The sequence below is a fragment of the Theropithecus gelada genome, chromosome 11 (assembly GCF_003255815.1).
Source record: "Theropithecus gelada isolate Dixy chromosome 11, Tgel_1.0, whole genome shotgun sequence".
In the NCBI taxonomy this organism is placed as follows: Eukaryota; Metazoa; Chordata; class Mammalia; order Primates; family Cercopithecidae; genus Theropithecus; species Theropithecus gelada.
Window position 1 is genome coordinate 60,393,158 of NC_037679.1, and position 22,626 is coordinate 60,415,783.

Genomic DNA, 22,626 nt, shown 5'->3' on the forward strand with positions numbered 1-22,626 from the left:
TGTAGTGGACAGTGATGAGCTGCCCTAAGTGGAAAAGAGGTACCATCCCTGAAGTCATGCCTCCTTCTTCCCAATGCTCCAGGGAGTCTGCATCCAATGAAAAATTGATTCAGAGGTTTAAAGGCCCAGTCCCCTCACCCTAACATGGGACTAGTCTGAAGAGCCATCCTAGCTCTAGAGCTCCCTTTGAGGCCTCTGTTCAGATTGCATAACAGTCCAGCGTCTCCCTCTCGTCAATCCTATTTCCTTTTCTTCCCTTTTACATATAGTGATTCTCTGATAAACTCTTCCATGCTAACCTCAACCTCAGAGTCTGCTTCTGGAAGAACCAAAGATGGGTTTATCAGATTTATCCTTCTCCCCTGAATTGACTAACATTGCAGTATGTTTTGCTATTGTTAGCTCATCTCCAAATCACCAGAAAATTATGTCCAGATACTCTGTTGCCCAAACACCTCCTCTGTCTTATATATGAGTTTAATATATTGTTTTAGATCACTTTCATGCTGTTCAAATTGGCCACTTATCAACATCTCACACTGTCTTTTGTCAATCATTATCAGTAGGTCTTGGCTTTTTAAGCAGCGATTAATTCTCCCCATAGCATAAGTGCAAGAAGGCAGATGAAAATGAGTCCCCTGGGTTCAGAGAGTCTGCTTCATGCAGATCCACTATGCTTATGGTAAATGATTTTTATCAAGAAAGCTCTAATGCTGTTATTTAAGTAATCAGGTCGGGCTTTTTGGGTTTCATGTTCCCAAGGGAAGAGAAGAAGAGCTTGTCCACAATTACTTTGGGACAGGTATCAGCTCTAGTATAGATTTAAAAATACAATAGACTACTCTATCTACAAATTACATTCCTCCAAAATTCCTTAAAATACCAGAATTCTTAAGTTCATTTTGGGGGGATCCCATATCCAATTATTATATCCATATTCATATAGATTTTTCACTGTGAGTTCTTCAAAGATTTGGGTAATCTCTAAACCAATTTACTCTCAATATATTGAGTTCTGACATACGACATCACAATATTTTCATTTTCTCCTTTGAATAGAAATAGAATCGTCCCTCCTTCCCTCACCCTATCCACCCTGGACTCTTATTCAATCTCCTTAGAGCTTTGAAGCCCCTAAAAGCATGTGAGCAGAGTCAGCCTATTTATCAGCACAAGGAGTGGTGAGCACTGCAGTGATGTGATGCCTCCGAAGAAGGAACCAGCCACCATTCCACATTCTTTGCTCAAACCAAGATGGGCTTGAGAGTTCTGGACCATGCTGTCCTTCCTACCTCTGTGCATTCATCCAAATCACTCCACCTACCTAGAATGCCTTCCTACTCTTCTCCACCTGCCCAAATTATGATCATTCTTCATATTCATTTTGCCAGTTCAGTAGGAATCTCTCATCCATCCTCCACCTTCACATCACATCAGTTGAAGTGGAAAAAGGAACTTACATTTACTAGGCCTTTACCACGCGTATGCCAAACATAGTATTTTACAACACCTCCCATGAGGTATACAGTATTTCTTATGCTCCTTTTACAAGTTTAGAAACTGCAGCTCAAAGAGACTGCAGAATGTGCCCAGGATCACTCAAGTAGCCAGTATTAGAGCAGGGTTATAAACCTATGACTGTGTCTGAAAATGAAAGACAAAGCACTATATATACTCTGGAACATTTTCTCTATTGTTATATTGTTTCATGAAACTGTTATATATCTCTAATATTATTTTATTTTTTAGCATACTTGCATATATTTTCCTAATTTGAGATTAACTTTCTTCAGGACAAAGGCCATATATATTTATCCCCCATAGGTTCTTATGCAAATAGATGCACAATACATGCTGATTTGTTTTCATTAATAATTCCTATAAATATCTTCAAATAGCTGATTTAAAACATACAGTACCACTTTGTTCTTGGTCCTTTTGTAACCAAATATATCATTTATCTCTTGGAATTTCATGACACAAAACACATAAAGGAGCTAAACGTGACTTTCCTAGAAGAGTTTCCATAAAGACAACTGATGGTTATTAATGCTTCATATACCATGGTGTATGACTTACAATTTTGCTTGGAATCTGCTTTTACAAGAAATATATCTCTGCACCTGGGATTGGTTGACACCGTAGATGCTGCTCCATGTGAAGGTCCCTCCTATAATAATTGTCCAGAAGGTGTGTCTTTGCAAAGGGTTAGGATTAAAACTAAATGACAAGAAAGAGAAAACAAATCTGAACTATTAGCAGAGGCTAAAAAAAGTCCTCTTAGACTATATTTGGAAGCAAGCAAGGTATATTTATATATACAACACATACATAAATATGTACAAATTTATTAATTAATTTAAAAGGTAGAAATATTTCCAACTTAAGTTCAATGAAATAAAAAATATTATTTTCAGAGATCTGGAAATACTAGAAGAGACTAGGGGGAAATGAATGTTGCAATCATTCTGAGCATTTATATAAATTGTTCTCCTGTGATCTAAGGAAACTGTTGTTTGAACAAATCTGACATGATGTAATCAGAGAACATGAAACAAAGAGAAAGAGAGAGAGAAAAACATTCCTAAGTGCACCGCAGCAGTAGAGATGGCACTAAAATGAACACAAAATTAATAACACATTGTGTATAGAATTCCTCTCCCAGCACATGTAGTCATAGCTCTAATCTATATTCATGTTCAACTAATCAGTCAATTAATGGAGTTTAAAGTTTTGCATTTTCTAAAAGCTGCATGTCACTGTAATCATGCTTTATTAAAATGCTGTGTGTACAAGCTAAATACTAAGCATTTAAAACCACTTGATGACCTCATGTACATAAGTCCAAACCATTGTCACAGAGAAAGCTCGACTTCCATGTTTGAAAGATCTTTTAATCCTTTTTATTGGAAGGAATGATTTTGTTCATCTCTGATACACAATACGAGCTAGAAAACTTTCTGCAAAGTTAGCTTTCATGGACACTTCCTTAAAATTATGAAAGTTTGCAAATTCATGTCAAATCTTATATTTGAGATCCGTTGAGTAAAGTGCTCTAATTGTATGCATATTCTGGAATTCTTATGGAAATGTAAGAGCCTCTACTTCATGTCTAACATTTCATATCAATGTCTTAAGAGTTTCAAGAGTGTTGACCCTTTCTTCCCAAGAGAGAGAAGCTATTACATTAGCTAACTGAAGAGACAAAAGGAGTCAGTGAGCTATCTGAGGGAAATATGATAAGATTTAAAACACTCAATTTAGTGGTTTAGGCCATACAGAATATATAGGCCAATGGCAGACAACACAGAAAATACCAATACAATATCCTTCTTCTCTTCATTTATCTTAATTTGAGCAATACTTTGTCTACCATATTCTCAAAACATATCAGAATAACAAGGGATACTCCTGAAAAGTATGAAACACAAATAGGCTTTTTATTGTTGCTTAATGACTTTCAAAGCTAAGGTCATAAAAATGTCTAATCTTTTTTTAAGAATCTCTTACTAATGTATATAAGCTATTGCTTCGGTGCTCCAATATATATGTATCCTTCATATAAAGTGACAGCTATCTTGCAGAAAAATGATTGGCTCCATACCCTCTCTCCTCAGCCTGGCCTACCAGGAAGAGATTTGGGAGTAATCAAGAGTAGCCATTGGTTGTTTCCACTTCCTGGACTTCCCCTTTCCCTGTTCTGGTAACAGCAACCTAGGTTTGTTTTGGGGAAACCACCATTTCTCCATTAAATAGTCTCGATTGACAATCAGTCAAAATATCTTGTTCTGCTCTAGCCAAAGGGTGGAACCATGTCCCAAGCTAGGCAACTAGAGGCTCTTTTCCTTAGAATCTGAATCTTGAGCTAAAAGAAGGAAATAAATATTGAAAATAGTTGAAGTTGATTCACTAAAATCTATTCCTGCACATTAACACGTTGATCCTGTCCAATTTCTGAAAAAGCTTTTCTCAAACTCTGGTGCTTATTTTCAGAAGACCAGAAAAGAGCCACCACGTGCAAAATGGGTTTTCTTTCTTCAGACTCCCTATTCAAAGTGGGGCTGCTATCTCAAAGAGAAGATAGGCTAGTTCAAGGTGACATGGGTGCCTTTCCATATTGTAAAAGGACAACACTATTGATCCAAAACGGAAGGTGTGTTCAATATTCTTTTGAATTGTGTGATATACTTGGGATGAAATATCTAGTCTCTTCATTGTTCTTTCTTTAGGAAAACTGAATAGCTGTTTAAAACATGTTACATCATGTGCTGTACTGTCACTTGAAGCATTGACCATAACTTTCCTAGTCAATTCTCTAGAAATAATACTTAATATTAGATAATGTTCATTATATACTACATACACATACATATATAATTATAATACATAATCATAAGCTACTATGTTAATATACTATATATTGCCAGGACAACATCAAAAGAGAAACTCTCAAAGTTGCTTAAAACAAAGAATTGTCAAGATGAAATCACTGTCTTTCAGTGTCTGTCTCTCTCTCTCTCTTTTTTTTTTTTTTTATGGCAGGTGCTAATCCAATATGCTAGTGTTTGTCTCTTAAGAGGCTACCTTTTCCTTTTTTTTTTTTTTTTTTTTTTTAGAGAGTCTCACTCTGTTGCACAGGTTGGAGTGTGGTGGCGTGATCTCGGCTCACTGCAACCTCTGCCTCCTGGGTTCAAGCAATTCTCCTGCCTCAGCTTCCCAAGTAACTGGGATGACAGGTGCACACCACCACGCCTGGCTAATTTTTTGTATTTTTAGTAGAGATAGGTTTTCACCATGTTGGCCAGGCTGCTCTTGAACTCCTGGCCTTAGGTGATCCACCTGCCTTGGCCTCCCAAAGTGCTGGGATTACAGATGTGAGCCACCGCGCCCGGCCAGAAGCTGTCTTTTCTTAACTTTCCGCTGTCTCCTTCCTTATCACTCTGTCCCACTTTTCACCCTATTCTGGACTTTGATACCCGGAAGAAAATACTTTTTTTTGCTTTAAATCCCTTCTCAGGAGGAAACATCACTCTAAGCACCATGTAGCTAAGTACTATCTGACTGGTTTAATCCCTTAAAGAACAGAGGGAGGCTCCTTACATATTTACTTCTCTGCTTCAATTTGCTCTACCACATCCTTAGCAATTTGTTGGTTTGTTTTTTAAATGTAAATCTACTATCTCAATAAAGAGATTATTTTTATAGAATATAAAAGATGTGTTCAGTTGCCCAAGTAGTAGACACTTACTTCCAGAAATTTAATCTTCCACCATTATAGGCATCATTTAAAATAGTGCTGATTCCACCTTGAATCACCGCAGCCTGTATAATCACGGATGCAAATCCAGCCACCATGATCCCAACTTGAAAAACATCTGTCCAGATGACTGCTTTAAGACCACCCTTTGAGGGAAAGTATATTAGGATTAATGCTTCTATCAGACATTATTAAGCATCTACTTGCTTATACACTCTGCTGGACAAAAATGATAAAAACATGAATGTTGGCCAAGAAGTGCACTCAAGGGAAACAGTCAGGTTGGGAGAATCTTCATACAGAAGGATATATTTAAATCAAGTCTTCAAACATAAGCAGAGGCAAAGATGGAGGGTCTGTCCAGCAGAGAAAGCAGCATAGGCAAAAGCATAAAGTAGTTAAACTACACAGCGTGCTGAATGTGGCCAGATACATTCCACAGAATGAAGTGGAGTAGTGTCGGGAGATTGTTGGGAAGAAAAATTCGAGTCAAATTACTAGTAAATAATATGAATTTTATCCTACAGGCAGAGCTGATGTTTAACTGATTTGCACTCAGGTGGTCATATCTGCTGTTAAATACTATAAATGATCTGTACTAGCCAACACCAGAAATTTCCCAAGTTTCTCTATGACCTGAGCTGAACCAGCACCTGGCTGAAGGCCCCATCTTCTACATGATCCAGCACCTAAAGGGTTAAGACATAGAGTATCAAGGATTCCATAAGATTTTGTCACTGCTGAGGACCAGCACACATAATAATATCAGTGCCAAGCCATGCTGGTTTTGCATATTTTGTCACCCCTATCTAGAAGCAAGGGGAAGTTATCACAGGTTTGTTTTTGTTTTGAGGCAGGGTTTTCTTTGCCACCCAAGCTGGAGTGCAGTGGTGCAATCACAGCTCACTGCAGCCTCAAACTCTTGGACTCAGGCGATCCTCCCATCTCAGTCTCCCAAGTAGCTGGGACTACAGGTGTATGCCACATTCCTGGCTAATTTTTTAACTTTTTTTTGTTTGTTTTTTGTAGAGACAGAGTCTCAATATGTTGCCCAGGCTGGTCTCAAATTCCTGGGCTCATGCGATCCTTCCACCTTGGCCTCCCAAATTGCTGCTATTACAGGTGGGAGCCACTGGGCCCACGACCTATAATAGGTTTTTCAGCTGAGGAATAGTATGAGCACAAATATAATAACTTGGCAACAGTACAGATGAATCAGGAGACAAGACTGGGAACCACTGCAGTGGATTAAATGAAAGAAAAAATTTCAGTTATGCTCCATTTTCTATAAAGGATCAAATTATACTACAGACTATTTCTCACACAAAAAAGTTACCCTGTGGGAGGTCAGGAATAGGAACGTAGGTATGGACAAACCAGATTGTAGTATACAACAACTGGAATTTTCAATTTTGCAAAGCAAGTGGGTAGGGTAAAAAGAGAAATATGTCCTGGACGTACCAGTGTGCAGTAGAATGTGCAGACCACCCCTGTTGCCACCACCGCGCCCCACAGATCAAATCCTGTGACTGTAGAGAAAAAGAGAAGTCATATATAATTGCAAAATAGCACAATAAAAATAATCCTCAAAAATCATCAGAGAAGGAAGCTATATCATTTATCAGGCACCTTCCTCTATACCCACTTGCCTAAAGCTAAAACTAGGTCCAAATCTCATAAATGGCTCAAAAACAAATGGAGTTTAAAATTCTATTTGATAATTTTCTACCCTCAGACACACAGATCTGACACTGGCTTAATTCAATACACGGAAAGGCATTTATATTGTAATTAAGCTAAGAAACTCCTTGATACTGTGATGGGTATTTCTTATCTCTCTCCCCATTAGACACAGTTCAAATAAACACTCTATTTTTATGTATTATGTTGCAAATACTTGAATTTGAGGATAATGTATCATACTGACAATCATAATGACAATATCAAATTGCTATGATGTGTAGATTCAAATGAAGACAACATTAAAGGATTCAAATGTAATCTTTATAACATTGCAGATTGCAGATCTGATTTCAGAAATTTAACAAAGGTAACTGTAATGCTTTTTTTTTTTTGAGACGAAGTCTTGCTTTGTTACCAGACTGGAGTGCAGTGGTGTGATCTCCTGGGTTCAAGCAATTCATCTGCCTCAGCCTCCTGAGTAGCCGGGACTACAGGCACACACCACCATGCCCAGCTAATTTTTTGTATTTTTAGTAGAGATGGGTTTCACTATGTTGGACATGATGGTCTCAATCTCCTGACCTCATGATCCACCTGCCTCAGCCTCCCAAAGTGCTGGGATTACAAGCGTGAGCCACCGTGCCCAACCGGTAATGCTTTTTAAAAAACCTTTAAGTTCAGACGTACATGTGGAGGTTTGTTACACAGGTGAACTTGTGTCATGGGGGTTCCTTGTACAGATGATTTCATCACCCAGGTATCAAGCCTAGTACCCATTAACCCACTTGTTGTTTTTCCTGATCCTCTTCCTCTTCCCATCTTCCACCCTCCAATAGGCCCCACTGTGTGTTGTTCCCCTCTGTGTGTCCATGTAAACCCACTATTTCACCAGTGCCGAAGAAGGCGTTACTAAGATATGTGCTACCAAAATGTGATCTAGATGGAGAAAAGTCTTTATAATTTGCTCCTATTTAAGAAGTGGGGAGTCTTATTTCATTTTTTTAAAAGAAAAGAATTGTGCTCGTTTCAGCAGTACATATACTAAAATTAAAGGATAAATCGAAGCCAAAAAATTACTTCTAGGAGAGGGAGAAAACTGGGTAGAGAAGACAGAGCTACAAGTCAGGCTACTTTAAACATATTTTGATGTATAGATTTCACTTTGGAACACATAAATATTCCACATAATTATAAATTTAAATTAGAAAAAAAGCTCCTCAAAATCAATTGCAAAACGAAATAAATGGAACCTAACTGTACATCAAGTTTGTGACATTACCACGCAGAGGAAATATGTCACAAAATATTTAACACAATAATTTAACATACATTCCTACTGAGATACACCTAAGAAAAAAGAACAACAAAGAATAATATTTTTAACTGTGTTAGGCCATTATATTATTCATTATGGCTTAGAGTTGCTCTTCTAAAACTATTACATCCGTGGCTCTCAATCGTGACTGCACATTAAAATCTACAGAGGAGATTTATAAAATCCTGATAACTGGGCCACTCAACAGGCTAATTAACTCAGAGTGCTGGTGATGGGGACCAAGGTATTGGTATTTTTGAAAGCCCCCCAAGTGATTCCAATATGCAGCCAACGTTAAAATCAGGAGGAACTTAAGGTGGCACCTGCTGGATAAAAATGGGTTGAGAATCAATAATACTACTAATGATAATGCTATGAAATAACAGCAAACATTTAAATCCATGAGTTCGCAAGAATTTTTTAAAAATCTCAGTCACCCTTGGGGGATAGTATGGAACCAAGTTAATATTTTTAAAATTCATAAAGGGAAAAATCTGACACTTATCCTCCCTTTCCTATACAAACTATTTTTCAGAGAAAACAAATAGTTGATAACAGGAAGTTTCTCTTTATAGCAGTATTCCATCTAACTAATGAAGAAGAATTCACAGAACCAGAATACTCCATTTTATAAGCCCTAATGAAATAATAAATCTAGAATGATCATCAATAGCTGCTGATAATTTTTTAAACGACATTCTGGGTCTCCTGAAGGAAATAAACTTATAGATACTGCCTATGAAATACGATTTCCAAAAAGTTGAAGCGGAGTCTGAAGAAGAGTCTAGATCTAACTACTACTAGTAAACTACTACCAGTTTACAAAAAATACAGAGGAATGGTGAACATTAAATGACCCCATACAGATGTAATTGTTAAACCTAGAACCTGGAAAACTGGGCAGAACAAATAACACAGTTTCTTCAGCAAATAAGTTGCAATTTAAATGAAAAGAAATAGAAGGGAGATTGTAAATTTAAAAAGAGACTTTAAAAGAGCTTCAAAATACCTTCAGTAAAAATTGACAGAGAAATAGGAGCAATAGAAAAATCAGTAATTTTATTTGGAGATTTTAGCATCCTTCTCTCAGCAATTGATAGAACAAGCAAAAAAAAAATCCATAAAGATATGGAAGATGTGACGATAACACTACTAGCTAACTAAACGTTTGACCTCATAGAACATTACATCCAACAAGCATACAATATACGTTCTTTTTGAGAGCACATGGAATGTTCAAGATAGACCTGATCCTGGGCCATAAAACAAATTCATAAATTTCAAATGATTAAAATCATATTAGTTCTCTGACTAAAGCAGTATTAATTTAGGAATAAATAACAAAAAGACATGACAGAAAATCCTCAAATATTGAAAATTAAGCAATACACTTCTAAATAACCCATGGGCAAAAGAAATCACAGGAGAAATTAGAAAATATTTTGAAAAATAAATAAAAACACAAGGTATCAAAATCTATGGGCTGCCGATAAAGCAGTGGTAAAAGAAAAATTAATAACTTTAAATGTTTGCATTATGAAATAAGAAATATTTAAAATCAATGACCTAAGCTTCACCTTAAGAAGCTAGAAAACCCAAAGTGATTAGAAGAAAAGAAACAATAAACAGCACAAATTAATGAAATGGAAAACAAAGAAAATCCACAAGTCAAAACACTGGTTCTTAGAAGAGATTTAAAACATCAGTAGAATACTAGAAAGATATATCAAGATAAGAAGATAGAAAAGTTATCTTATCAGTATTAGGAATAATTAGAAGGGATGTCACTATAGATACTATAAACATTAAAAGCATAACAAGAGGGTATTATAAGCAGCTTCATGCCAATGAATTTGATAAGTTAGACCAAATGGAAGCATTCCCTAAAAAATACAATTTACCAAAACTGACGCCACAAGACTTTTAAAATATGAATAACTCTATATTTACGAAAGAAATTGAATCCGTAACCAAAATCTTTCTACAGAAACTAAGAGTAGGCCCAGGTGCCTTCAGGGTGAATTCTACCAAGCATGTAAGAAATAAATACACAATTTTATATAAACTCTTTCAGAAAATGGAGGGAACACTTCTCAATTCATTTATTAAGCCTTATCAAAATGTTATCAAATAAAATTCATTAATATATAAAAAGGATAATATATTATGACCAAGCAGGGTTTATCCCAAGAAAGTAAAACTTGGTTTAATATTCAAAACTCAGTCAATGTAACTTTCCACATTAACATTGCAATAACACAGGAAAGAGAACTAAGAACCACGAGGATTAGAAAAGAAGTAAAATTGTCATTATTCATAAACAACATGAAAATCCTAAGGGATCTCCAAAAACCTGCTTGATTTAAAAAGTAAATTCAGTAAGTTCTAGGATGGAATATCAACGCATAAAAGTCAGTTGTATTTTTATATACTTGCAATGAATAATTGAAAAATATTGTAAAACAATGCCATTTGCAATAGCATAAAAACATCAATTATCTAGGTATAAATCTAAGAAATAGTAAAAGACCTCAACATCCAAAGCTACAAAACATTACTGAGACATCTTATTTTATTTTATTATTTCTTTTCTTTCTTTTTTAAAAAATATGGAATGCTTCACAAATTTACATATCATTTTTGTGCAAGGGCCATGCTAATATTCTCTGTATTGCTCCAGTTTTAGCATACGTGCTGCCAAAGTGAGCACTAAGAGAAATTATTAAAGGTCTAGGAATGAATAGATATATCACGTGATGTATTGGAAGAATATCTGCTTTTGTGAAGTGTTCAAGTCTTTGGCTCACTTTTTATTAGGTTATTTGTCTTTATTCACTTTATTATTTCAGGAGCCAATAAGCTAAGCCATAATAGTCTAATAATAAGCTAAGCCGCAATAGTCATATAAAAATGAAAATTAAAACAGCAATAAAATAATAGATAATACCCACTAGAATGACTGAAATAAAAAAGAATAATATCAAATATTGGCAAGGATGTAGAATGACGAGAATTCTCACTTATTGCGTAGTGGACATGTAAAACGATACAGCCAGTTGGAAAAGCTGTTGGCAATTTCTCGTAAATTTGCACATATTTCTATCCTCAGCTGGGTCTAAATAGAATTATATATATATATATTTGTTTTTCTGTTTTTTTTTTTTTTGAGACGGAGTCTCGCTCTGTCGCCCAGGCTGGAGTGCAGTGGCCTGATCTTGGCTCACTGCAAGCTCCGCCTCCCGGTTTCATGCCATTCTCCGGCCTCAGCCTCCCGAGTAGCTGGGACTACAGGCGCCCGCCACCACGCCCGGCTAATTTTTTGTGTCTTTTAGTAGAAACGGGGTTTCACCGTGTTAGCCAGGATGGTCTCAATCTCCTGACCTCCTGATCCACCCGCCTCAGCCTCCCAAAGTGCTGGGATTACAGGTGTGAGCCACCGCGCTGGACCTAGAATTATTTTTAATTTTATACTACATCCATGTATTTCATTTCCAATGGAAGTGAAAACAGGCGTCAAAAAGAAAAACAAAATGCACAAAACCTGTAGAAGAATGTTCCTGGCACCCTCACTTCATCATAGCCTAAAACTGGAAACAACCCAGTGTCTCTAACAAGAGAATGGATAAACAGATGTCAGTAGATGCATACAATGAAGTACTACCAGCAAAAAAAAAAAAAAGGGAATGAACTACTGGTACATGTAGCGCATGAATGAGTCTCAAAACATTTTGCTGAGCAAAAGAAACCAGACATAAAAAGGCTCTATATGATTCCACTTCTATAAAATCTAACAATAGGGAAAACTAGTATATGGTAGCATAAGTCAGAAAATGGTTTCTTGGGCCCATAGGAGGTTTATTAGAAAGACATATAAGGAAAATTCCTGGGAGTGGATGATGGAAATAGTCTGTATCTTGAGCTGGGTGGTAGTTACACGAGCTATGACACAACTATTAAAGCTCATCCAACTGTACACTTCCCCATGCTCTGTGCATTTTATTGTATGTTGTATGTTGAGGTATATTATATAGACCTCAATAAAAACTAGTTTTCTCAATAGGCATCAGGCGATCAGAAAAAAAAGAAAGAAAAAAAACTGGTTTTCAATTTTAAAAAGCAGAAAAGGGAAACTTAAGAGAGATTGACTGATTGCAATCACATAAGCTTATTTGGATCCTGAATCTAACAAACACTGAAAAAATCAGGGAAATGTGAACACTGACTTGATATGAAATTAAGAGATTAATATTAATATTTTAGATATGATGATGGCATAATTATAGCTTTAAAAGTCTTTATTTCCAAAAGACATACTGAAATACAGATGAAATGACATAACATATTTGCAGAAAAATAATCTGGTAGAGGTAAGGGGGAGTGAATTAAAATAGACCACGAGTTGATAAATATTACTGTAGAGTGATGAATGAGCATATTAAGGTGCTCTATTCTCTCTTAGTATTTGTTTGAGGTTTCCCAAAAAAGAACAAAGGAGGTTAGACCTACAGAATGTGAAGTTTCAATTCAGTCACATAAGCTTTTCTGAGCATCTACTGCACACTAAGTTCTGTGTCTATGCCTGTACCTACAGCCTTGGTCACAGCAAAACACATAAGTGACACTCTAGTCATCAAAAGGCCTTCACTTTCGTTCTAATTTACTCTCAGGGAGTGGTTTGAGCCTGATAAGAACAGAATGCTTGATTTCTTCACAGATTAAAGTCAGTCCTCTGATTATTCCCAGAACTACACTTTAAAACCCTAAGATGTTGAACTACACATAAAGCCTAAACAGGTAACTTAGGAAGTTTATAACTCAGTTCTTGATATATGAAATGATCCTCTTGTCATGTTGGTAATACTGATGTGGAACATGCCCAGGACTCAGAGTTCCAGAGCACCTTATACATGAAGTTCCTCTTGGTAATAATACTGTTTACTTTATAAACTTAGGTGATGTCATGTCTATCATAAAATCAAGAAAACAGAGTGTAGAGTTAGTGGATTTTCTTCATGTCATATTAACCCCAGGAATTGTACCACATTTCTTCCCATCACAGAGTCCACATGTCCATTTTACAAGGACGTTTTAGAGAAATTCACATCGAATAGATAAGAATTCAAAGGGCATGGTGTTTCCCCAAAACCTTTCGAAACTATGACTAGCACGAACCTTTGCTTCAGTAAACTATCCCAGCCTCACTGAATTTATCTTCCCAAATCTAGAGAGTATAGATACTTCGTTGAGCAGCACAATCTTCATAAATTTATTTGTAAGAGTGCTACAGACATCTGTCCTTTTGTCACTAGGAGCAGTCTGATCATTCAAATCACATGCCTCTGTTTCTCTTTCATTTTGGGCCTTATTAGAAGCGTGGAGAAGAAAAGCTTTTCTCCCTGCCAGATTTCACAACAGGCCTGAGCAGAATTACAGGGAAGCTTCCTGGAGATGGGCTCACAGGAGGAGATGCTGTCAATCCTGACTTTGGCTACAGGGGGCTTTAATTCTAAAGGAATGAATGGGCTGGTGAGCACATTCCAGAGAAGTACCACCTGGAGAAGTCCACCTCTGTAATGGTCTACAGACACTTTGGAGTTACCCATCCAAAAACCCAAAGAAGCTACCGTAGACACTGCACCCATCCTGCCCCACTAGTAAGGCTGATGTAGGTTACTAGAAGCATTCCTCCATCTCCCCATCTCCCCAAGGAAAAAATAAGGCTTGTTGAAAGTGAACCCCAAAATGTGAGTTACCTAACTGGCAACTCTAAAATGTACCTTGATTCAAAGCCAGGGCAGGGGCATAAATAACAATTCCAGTATACAGAATCTAGGGGGGAGAAAGAAAGCCAAATGAATTAAATGAATTATAAAATTCATGAATTATGTCTGAGTTATAAAATATTGATTGTTTTCCTATAACTTCAATTATGAATTAAAACAATAGTTTCAAAATGCCTAATAAAATTTGTTTGTAACTTGAAAAATATTATTTAAGTAAAGTTGACTCTTCTGTTTATGGTATGGTCATCAGTTAAAAACATTTTTTTGCAACACGCTTATGTAAAAATATGGACTTTTATATGGTGCTTAGTGCAAATGGTCACTGATCCAGCAACTCAATCTTGAAAAAAAATTTCCCACATCTAAAATAATTAGAAAAAAAGAAAAAATAATAATATAAAAGATGACCCCTCAATTATGTCTTCAAACTGTTAATCCCTGCATAACTAATTGAGAAAACAGTAAAAATTTGGAAAACATATTTCTAAAAGTTTTAATGTTCATAAATTAAACAAAAGTATAAATTTGCACTAAAAAATCCTGAAAGCCAACAAAAACCATATTCTATCTTTTTAATATCATTCATTATTTTCATTCATATATTTAACAACTATTTATTGATCTGGGGTACAATAGTGAGGAAGAGAAATAGTCTTTTCCTCAAAATATAATTTTTACTGTGTTTGATCTTTCAAATATATCCCATAGAAGTGAATTCCATGATTATTCCATAAAAGCATATTATGAAAATAAAAACCTATTCAGTACCTTTTGAATGTTTGATTATATTACATGAGTAGAACTATGAAGTCCTTCAAATGGGAGGTGCTAAATCTCCCCTCTTTTTGCAAAAATGAACTAACTTTCCACAGTCATTATTCTGTCCAAGTTGAAGATTTAAAAACATGACCACAGGCCACCTTCCTAATGCTCGTCCCCACTTCTCATTTCTGTTGGCATTTCTAACAAAGATCCAAAGAAATCTGAACAGTTGGTGAATGCAAGCTACCAGGCTCAACTCTCTAAGAGACCCCAAAGGATTCCTTCCTTTTACACTGCAGTTGTGAAGGACTGATAAAACTTAAGTTACATAATTTGCAAAGATATAAAATGAAGTTGAGTTACATAATTTACAGAGGCACTCTGTCTGTCTCACTGCAGCAAATCCTTAGGTAGCTTTTTTGTTTGTTTGTTTGTTTTTTGTTTTTTTTTTTTTTGTTTTTTGAAATAGTCTTGCTCTGTCGCCCAGGCTGGGGTGGTGCAATGGCATGATCTTGGCTCACTGCAACCTCTGCCTCCCATGTTCAGGAGATTCTCCTACCTCAGCCTCCCCAGTCACTGGAATTATAGACACCTGCCATCATGTCTGGCTAATTTTTATATTTTGGAGAGATGGGGGTGTCACCATGTGTTGGCCAGGCTGGTCTTGAACTCCTGATCTCAGGTGATCCACTTGCCTCAGCCTCCCAAAATGCTGGGATTACAGGCATGAGCCACTGCGGCTGGCTCTTAGGTAGCTTTTGACTGGAAATGGAATTGAAATTAGAGACAAGAATGCGAATCTCTTCCACAATCTCCATTAGCAAACCCAGCCCTAAAGTGCTTAACTGACAAGAGGAAAATGTGTATATAAATAATCGTGACAATGATCATTACAATCTTCCAGCAGCAGGGTGAACAGTGGAAAGCATTCTCTGTCACTGGCCACTTGGCAAATCCTTGCTTTCCCTTCGTGTCAATCAGTAAATCTATAAGTGCATGTTCTTGAATTACTGGATTGAGTATTTGGCTTTAAAGACTCCTCCAGAGCTTAGGATTCTGTTGTTTTACGCTCTAAGGACTGCTTTAGTTGGTTCTTAGAGTCTAATTTTTAAAAGAGCGCTGACTTTTAAAGCATGATTTCAAAGAAAATTATTTCCTACTGTCTTCCTATGGAAGTTAATTTTTTCATACCTACTACTCAATATGTTACAGAAATACTGTGAACATGCTACTTGTTTTCCTTTTGTTAGAATTCCCACTGTCAGCAACAAGTATCTTTGTCATGTAGTAATGCCCCTCCTGTCACCTTGGTGGAGGTGAAGGGAGGTCAGATAAAGGAAAGCATACTTTCCGACTGTTGCTTCACCAGTATAACATTTAACATTCACTTAAATCATTCTACTTTTCCAGGAAGTAAAGCATTTACTGAAACCCTGTTTGATGATCTTAAGGGTTGATGCTGTACAGTGACAAGTGTTTCCCCTTTTGTGTTCCCTTATATTTTCAACACCTCTTTTTTGTCTTTCATGTGTTTCCCAGGTAAGCTTAATCCAGATGCCATGGTTAAAAACATTTTAGCTGACAAAAGATAAAATAAATGGAGAGCTACTTACTGTTTGAACAATGAAGAGGACTGTTCCACAGAGACGAACACATTTGTTAAATCGAAGTTCTAAATACTGTTGCCAAAAAAAAAAATTATGTGAATCCTCTGGATGCCTTTTTTAAAATCAGAAGCTCAAGAAGAAAATTTAAATTTAGAAATGTAAAGCAACTTCATAACCGATTTGGATTCTGTATTTTTATTTTAGTATTATTTTTATTTATATACAGCAAAATTGACTCTTGTTTTAGCGTACAGTTCAATGGGTTTTAACACACACAGGCTCATGTAACCCTCGTCACAATCAGGACACAAGACAGTTCCATCACCCAGAAAACTCCCTCGGGCTTCCCCTTCATGATCAAGCCCTCCCCAAACCCTTGCAATCACTGATCTGCTCTCCCTCTCTAGTTTGGCCTTTTCCAGAATGTCATACAAGTGAAATTACTTTCTATATTTTTAGAGTGAGCAATCTGTTGTTCTCTTTCTCTTGGCATCTACTCCATACATTTTCCTTGACTCACTTGGGGCATCAACCCTTTCTGATTGCAGACTATTGTGATGGAATAGTCAGTCATTTGCCCTGCCTCTACTGACCAAGAGGAAGTCACATGATCCCAGCTCAGCCAATCAGCTTTTCCTTCCATTGGGTATTTGAATCTTAAAGGCAGGATACAAAGATAAAACACGACTGATCCTGACAGAGTGGCCTGAAAAGGCTGCCCTGGTTTCTGTCCTTTCCAAGCCTTGCTTACTCAGCTTGTCCCTCTGTTCTATGAGCTACCCCCATGTCCTTCTAACAAATTTTTTAAAACTTAAATCACCCAAGCCAGTTTCTGTTCAGCGCCAACGACCATGCCAATTTTTCCCATTCTACTTGAAATCTGCTATATCTTATAACATAGTCTGCTTGTCTCCTATGTTACATAATGTATTATAATATACATATTACAGAGTTAGGATCACAGAATTTCAGAGCTGGGATCTAAGACATTCTCTAACTTGAATATAATTACTAAGAAATTTAAGGCTGACAACAATCTTCATATAGTAGAAAAGAAGAAGAAGAAAAAACTGGCGTTAGGTAACAATCTGAGGAAAAAGCATCTGATATTTTTGCCCCATGATCACGGCTAACACATACAGAGTACTTGCTGTGTGCACGGTCCTCCCAACAACTCTTATGAGCCAGGTACTGTGTATAAGCCCATGTTAAAGACAAGAACACTGGGACTCAGAGAGAACACCAAGTTGACAACCTTGCAAACTTGTCAGGGCCACAGTACACATGTAAAACCTTTGATGCCAAAATCTGTGCACATTATTCGGCATATATAAACAATCTGACTACATATTTAAGACTCAATAAGTGAATGGATGAAACTAACACAAAGTAAGACCCCACTCCCAAATCACTGATGGATGACAAATACACAGTACCGTGTAGTATGCTGGAGGAAGAGTTCCGGCCCTTGACCCAGTCCCACACCTGACTCCATCAGCTTGTGGCAATCATTCTCCAAATGTCAGGTTCTTTCTCTTTAAAATGAGGGGCATAATAATAATTTGTTTCCCTCTCACTTTGCAGGGTTTGGAGACTATTCAATGACATAAACGGATGGGGAAATGTAAACTCAAAAAGTAAGATATTAAGAAGTTAGTGGTATCCAAATCAATGGACCTGAAGAAAATTGAATCTCAATGAATTACATATATCAAAATCATTCAAGGATATTTTGGAAGCCTTTTCAGAAGACTGGAGAAGTTTATTAAGCCTGGAAACAGGGCAGTGTTATTGCATTTCTTTAGAAGTTTATTTTTTGTTTGTTTATTTGTTTTGTAAATCTCTATGAGTCACTAAACATGTGAATGGACATCAATAGAAGAGAAGTCTTGTTTATGCTAGATACATGCATCCAAATTGCTGGAGACACAAATAAATTGAACCAAGCTGAACCACGTAAGTTGATCAGTTGATCCAGGGAAACCTGTGATTTAAGCTCAAGGACCAACTCAAGATAGAACCAAGAAGTCTATTACGATGTCAGTCATCAATTACTAGGCTGCCTTAGGGAATACTTGTAAGATTTCTAGACATAATTACAGAGTAATGATAGGTGCCTAAATTAATCATGATCTCTCATTGTCCTCAGAACTTTGAATCACTTCTGTTGATATGAATAAATATATAAATAATAAGCAAACATGAGGTCTAAGCAACTCAGTTTAAACACAGATTTAGTTGGCTCCAGAAAGATCTTGAAGAATTGATGGATCAAATTGGATTCCTGCATTATACTTGGGTCTGGAAGTTGCTAAACACCTATCAGGACTACATTTTGAAGGCAGTGATAAATGAAAAAAAATGTTTGTGAACAGCTAATTTTCGCTAAAGAAATGTCAACAGGGAGAGATTTCATACTTGAGCAAGAATGCCAGGTTATCAATCACTCAACACTGTACTGCATATTCTGTATAGATTCTGTACCTCTCAGCATAAAACAATAAACAATATACTCCACAGGAAAGTCTTTGCCATGACCATTAGGGAGGGTCTTAGCATGTTGCCTAACTTCCCTGTTCCCAACTGCCTGGCACCCCAGAGGTGGATGCCTGCAGTGTGCCCACAACTTCACGCGTCCTCTATTGCTTCCCTTGTTCTCTCTGCACTGGTATAAGTATTGCTTGGGGTTGTAACAGACTCATCAGAGCCTTCAGAAGCAGCCAGTATGCTGCTAGGCATATGTCTACACTGCTTCACATTCCTAGTAGCTTAACTTACTCTGAGTCTCTGTCCACAAAATGGGGCTCTTGATAGTACTTCCCTCATAAGGATTGTTCTGAATGTGAGTCAGATAATGTATGTAAAACATGCAATGTAGGCCAGTGCCTGGCATGTGTTCAGCATTCAATGAACTTTTGTTTTTTGCCATTTTTAGCTGGAACCCTGCTAACTCAGCCTCTACCACTGCAAACATGAGGGAAATCTGTTTCTGGTTGAGTTAATGTTGTAGCCCCGAAGAGGCATGGGTCAGTGATTATGAGAGCAGCATTCATCTGTAGAGATGAAGTCCTCATGTCAGATTCTTCAAACCCTTTCCAAGTTTGGGAATTGGTTAGCTGTAGATCAGAGCTCACAGACTCAAATGCCTCCAGGTTCCATCAGGTAACATACATAAGTGACATTGACCAGGTGTTCACATATTAACATGTTGGAATATTCCTCCCAGCCACTAAGATATATGTTTTCTTACATCTCCCTGGAAACAAGAGATCCCTTTACCCCTGTCCATTTTCCCTTTCACATTTTTTGATAAAGACATAAATGCAGATAAAAATTTCTCTACCAAAAAACAGTCACCATGAAAACACAAAGACCTCAATATCAAAGTTTAATAGAGAGTGACAGCAAGAGCTGTAAACTCGAGTTCCTGTGGCCACAGGGGGCATGGGCCCAGTGTTACCAGCCTTTTGAGTTCTCAAAAGAAGTCATAGTCCGAAATTATATTTTGTTTCTCCTCACTATAAGGAGAAGTAAAAAAAAAAAAAAAAAATGACTGAGAACTGAATTTGGTCTGGGGAATTTCACCAGTTTGTCACTTCTGAGCAAACCTGAGAAACTGCATCCTGCTCACTTCTGGGATGATTACTGGGCTCTCCCAAACACAGCACCAGAGTGAATGCAAGGCAACGCTGCCCGGGGTGCCTCGCCCTGGAAGACGTCACTAGAGCCCAGGCAGAATGTGTCACCAATGTTTGTTGTGCCATTGAGGCCCTGTCCCCAGCACCAGTTGAACCAGCCTCACTAGGAAAGCACCTACCAGAACCCCTGGATTGGAGTTCTCTGGGTTAATGGCTTAATAGAGAGGAAACTTTTGAAGGTTTGTTCCATGGAGCTCATGGATCAGTGCCTGGGTGAAGGAGACCACGGAAGGCACTGAACTGGGCCCTGCCACTCCCCTGAGCTTTGATCCCCCCCCCCCCCCCCCCCCCCGCCTCCCATTAAACAGCTCTTTAAACTAAACATGCATCATCTTTTCAAAGCCCTTTCCTGCAGACAACTTGAGAAAACCTATAGCCAGGGGATCTGTGCAATAGAGGAAAGACAGTTTTCCTTAATTATCTTTCCGTAGAGAAGGCAGAGCTGTTTGAGAACCATGCTGCCTAATTTTCTTACTGATCCCAAGATAACTACCACCACCCAAGTAGCACCACCACAATAATTATGGCCAACATCTATCTGGCACTTACTCTGTGTCAAACACTGTTCTAAATGCTACACCTTGCATTATCTCATTTAATCCTCCCAACAACTGGATGAGGTAGGTGATATTATTTTAATTTTGAGGAAATAGGCACAAAAGGTTGAGTAAGTCATCCAAGGTCACCCAGCTAGTAAGTGGTAGAATCTGGTCCCAAATACACTTACTGGTACACCTTAGCCACTTGGGTGCCTGTTTCAGTGGAAAGGGGGTGTGTGTGGAAGGGGAAGGAAGGGGAGCACAAATTCTTCACCGTCTTGGAAGAGTGAATGGCACTGAGGACCTGAAACAAGAGGATTCATTTCAAGAAGCAGGGCCTGAGACCTGAAGAACTTACCTTCCCCCCAAATCTTTCCTCTTGCTTGGGAATCAAAGATGCTAAAGGTAGAAAGGATCTTAGCGAGCAGTACTATTCCAATCCGTTCACTTTGGAAGCCTCTTTTTTTTCACTAAGCCCAGGAGAGTAAATCCCAAGGATTTTTTCACCCTTAAAGGATACCTCTCAGTAGAAGGGAAGGGATGCCAGGGGAGGGTCGGGGGACAGGGAGGAAGGTAGGGAGGGTGATGATGGACGGGGAGAGATTTCGATGTGGCGGTGAGAGCCTGCCCCCAAGAAAACGCCTCCAGAGGTCTGCAAAGTCCCCTTACCCCGCGCCCTCCACGGTCCCAGCCCACCCTGCCCCTTACCTCGTAGGTGCTGGTAATTCCCAGTTTGTAGAACACCGGGAGGAAGACCTCCGCGCTGATGACCACTACAAAGAAGTAGGTGAAGGCAAAGATGCTAAAAATGGCCCCAAAACGGTAGACCTCGGAGGGGGTGCCCAGGACGGTGACGGCCGACATGAAGCTAGCGGTGAGGGACAGCGCCACGGGCACAGCCGTCATTCTGCGGCCGCCCATTAGGAAATCCTTGGAGGTCTGCTGGCCGCCCCCAGCGAAGGCGTAGTAGATGCCGATGGCGGCCGAGATGACCAGCATGCCCGCGAACACCACGTAGTCCCACACCACGAAGGTGCCAATGCCCCGCGGCATGTCCATGGCCGCACGGTCGCCTGAGCCCTGCGCGCAAACTGGTGTCCCAGCGGCGTGCAGCCCAAGCCAGGCGCGCACTTCTTATCCCAGATCCCCGGCGCGCAGGCGTGGCGTCCCGCGGGGAGGCGTCCGCCAGGTGTCGGCCTCCGAACGCACCCTGAGGCGGAGTGAGGGCTGGCAGTCGCCCCTGCACCCGCCGCTGCGAGCCGCGCCCCTCAGAGCCAGGTATGGGACCTCGGAAAATCAGTCCGCTGTCCTGAGGGCTCACCAGGTGAGGAACTGGAGAGGCCGAGTTCGTCAAGGCGCCAGGGACACCTGAGCAGATGAGAACTGGAGCCTCCAGCTGCTTCCAACGAATCTACACAGGGAGCGCTCCGCGCAAATTTTGTTCGAGTGGTACCCAAGGGGACGCACCGTTTAAACAAGCAGGCGACCGGTGGGAGAATGTGGGACAAAGGGCAATTGTCACGTCTTGAATTTTAGCTTTCGGTTCAACAGTCCGGGTCCTTACGGAAAGGGACGCCTGGAGTTTTTAGACTGCCTTATTTGTTAGGTTAATGGGTGACAGTAGATTAATGCGGGTGACAATCTGTAGTGAACCGAGATCCCAGTCCTTAGACAGGTCAGCGATCATAAAGGAGAGCAGAAAATCTGTGCTATTGTTTCCTTGTGTTTTTACTCAACAAACATTTCTGATCCCCTTCAGACTGTTGTTGGAAATAGTAGTTACTGGAAGATTAGCAATAATACCCACTTTTTAACGAGCCTTCATGTGACACATACATGCTTGGCACGTTTTATATTAGTCAGTGTAATTCTTTTGATGAACCAGTGTAATTCTCATCACCCTTGAGATAGGCATTTTCAAATGCAGAAATTACTGTAGAATGATTAAGTCACTTGCCCAATCAACTGGCAGAAATTAAGAT

At 38.7% G+C, this 22,626-nt stretch overlaps 1 protein-coding gene and 1 non-coding gene across 2 annotated transcripts in view; both read right to left on the reverse strand.

Moving 5' to 3' along the window:
• SLC5A8 (solute carrier family 5 member 8) overlaps window positions 1-22,250 on the reverse strand; it is a 60,960-nt gene extending 38,710 nt beyond the window's left edge. The window contains exons 1-6 of the mRNA XM_025402727.1: window positions 21,353-22,250; window positions 16,414-16,479; window positions 14,033-14,084; window positions 6,719-6,786; window positions 5,249-5,403; window positions 2,080-2,220 (exon numbers count right to left, since the gene is read on the reverse strand). Coding sequence (XP_025258512.1) covers window positions 2,080-2,220; window positions 5,249-5,403; window positions 6,719-6,786; window positions 14,033-14,084; window positions 16,414-16,479; window positions 21,353-21,703 — 833 coding nt within the window. The 5' untranslated portion in view covers window positions 21,704-22,250. The remainder of the gene's footprint in view (window positions 1-2,079; window positions 2,221-5,248; window positions 5,404-6,718; window positions 6,787-14,032; window positions 14,085-16,413; window positions 16,480-21,352) is intronic.
• LOC112635605 lies at window positions 10,859-10,965 on the reverse strand. The gene has a single exon (XR_003121952.1). It is a non-coding gene; the product is annotated as a U6 spliceosomal RNA (small nuclear RNA).
• Window positions 22,251-22,626: the final 376 nt, after the last annotated feature.